The 700-nt window shown below is 54.0% G+C and overlaps 1 gene segment (V, D, J or C); it reads right to left on the bottom strand.

The window, feature by feature from the left end:
* Nucleotides 1-98: 98 nt before the first annotated feature.
* LOC105309487 lies at nucleotides 99-585 on the bottom strand. The segment is given in 2 exon segments: nucleotides 99-418; nucleotides 513-585. Coding segments are annotated over 2 exon segments (366 nt in total).
* Nucleotides 586-700: the final 115 nt, after the last annotated feature.

Genomic DNA, 700 nt, shown 5'->3' with positions numbered 1-700 from the left:
GGCATGATGGTCATTTCCACCCTCTCTCTTCCCTTCTGCCTCTGAGGCTGAGCCATTCTGAGCACGTGAGGAGGTTTTGGTTGCACTTCCCCGTGAGTTCACATCACTGTGTAAATATCACTACCCATATACAGATTACAGTAATAGTCGGCCTCGTCCTCAGGCTGGGCCCCCGTGATCGTGAGGGCGGCTTTGTTCCCAGAGATGGATCCGGAGAAGTGACCAGGGATCCCAGAGGGTCGTTTGTTTGTTTCGTAGATAAGCATGCGGGGAGCCCGGCCTGCAGTCTGCTGATACCAGCTGGGGTAGTTACTGGTAGAGACTGACCCAGAGCTAAGGCCACAGGTGAGTGTGACCGTCCCTCCAGGAGACACTGACAGCGATGGCTCCTGAGTCACCACAGTCTGAGAATTCACCCCTAAAAGCAACAGGAGACACAGTTGTCATGAAACAAGGTCACCCAGAGGACCTGCCTTTATGAACTCCCAATATGTAGAGTCCCTTCCCCTGACCTGAGCCATAAGCGAGGAGCCCCAGCAGAAGTACCGTCCAGGCCATGGTGGGGACACTCACAGGTTGCGAACTCCTCAGGCTCCTGGGCAGTGGTGTGATGTCCTCAGGCCTTTTTAAGTTTCACAGACTCATTAGGAGGAGAAGGTGCCTCATGCAAATCAGCTTTCTCTCTCTTCCTGACCCAGAG

This window comes from Pteropus vampyrus, unplaced genomic scaffold (assembly GCF_000151845.1).
Source record: "Pteropus vampyrus isolate Shadow unplaced genomic scaffold, Pvam_2.0 Scaffold747, whole genome shotgun sequence".
Classification (NCBI taxonomy): Eukaryota; Metazoa; Chordata; class Mammalia; order Chiroptera; family Pteropodidae; genus Pteropus; species Pteropus vampyrus.
This window is presented reverse-complemented; position numbering and strand designations above follow the sequence as displayed.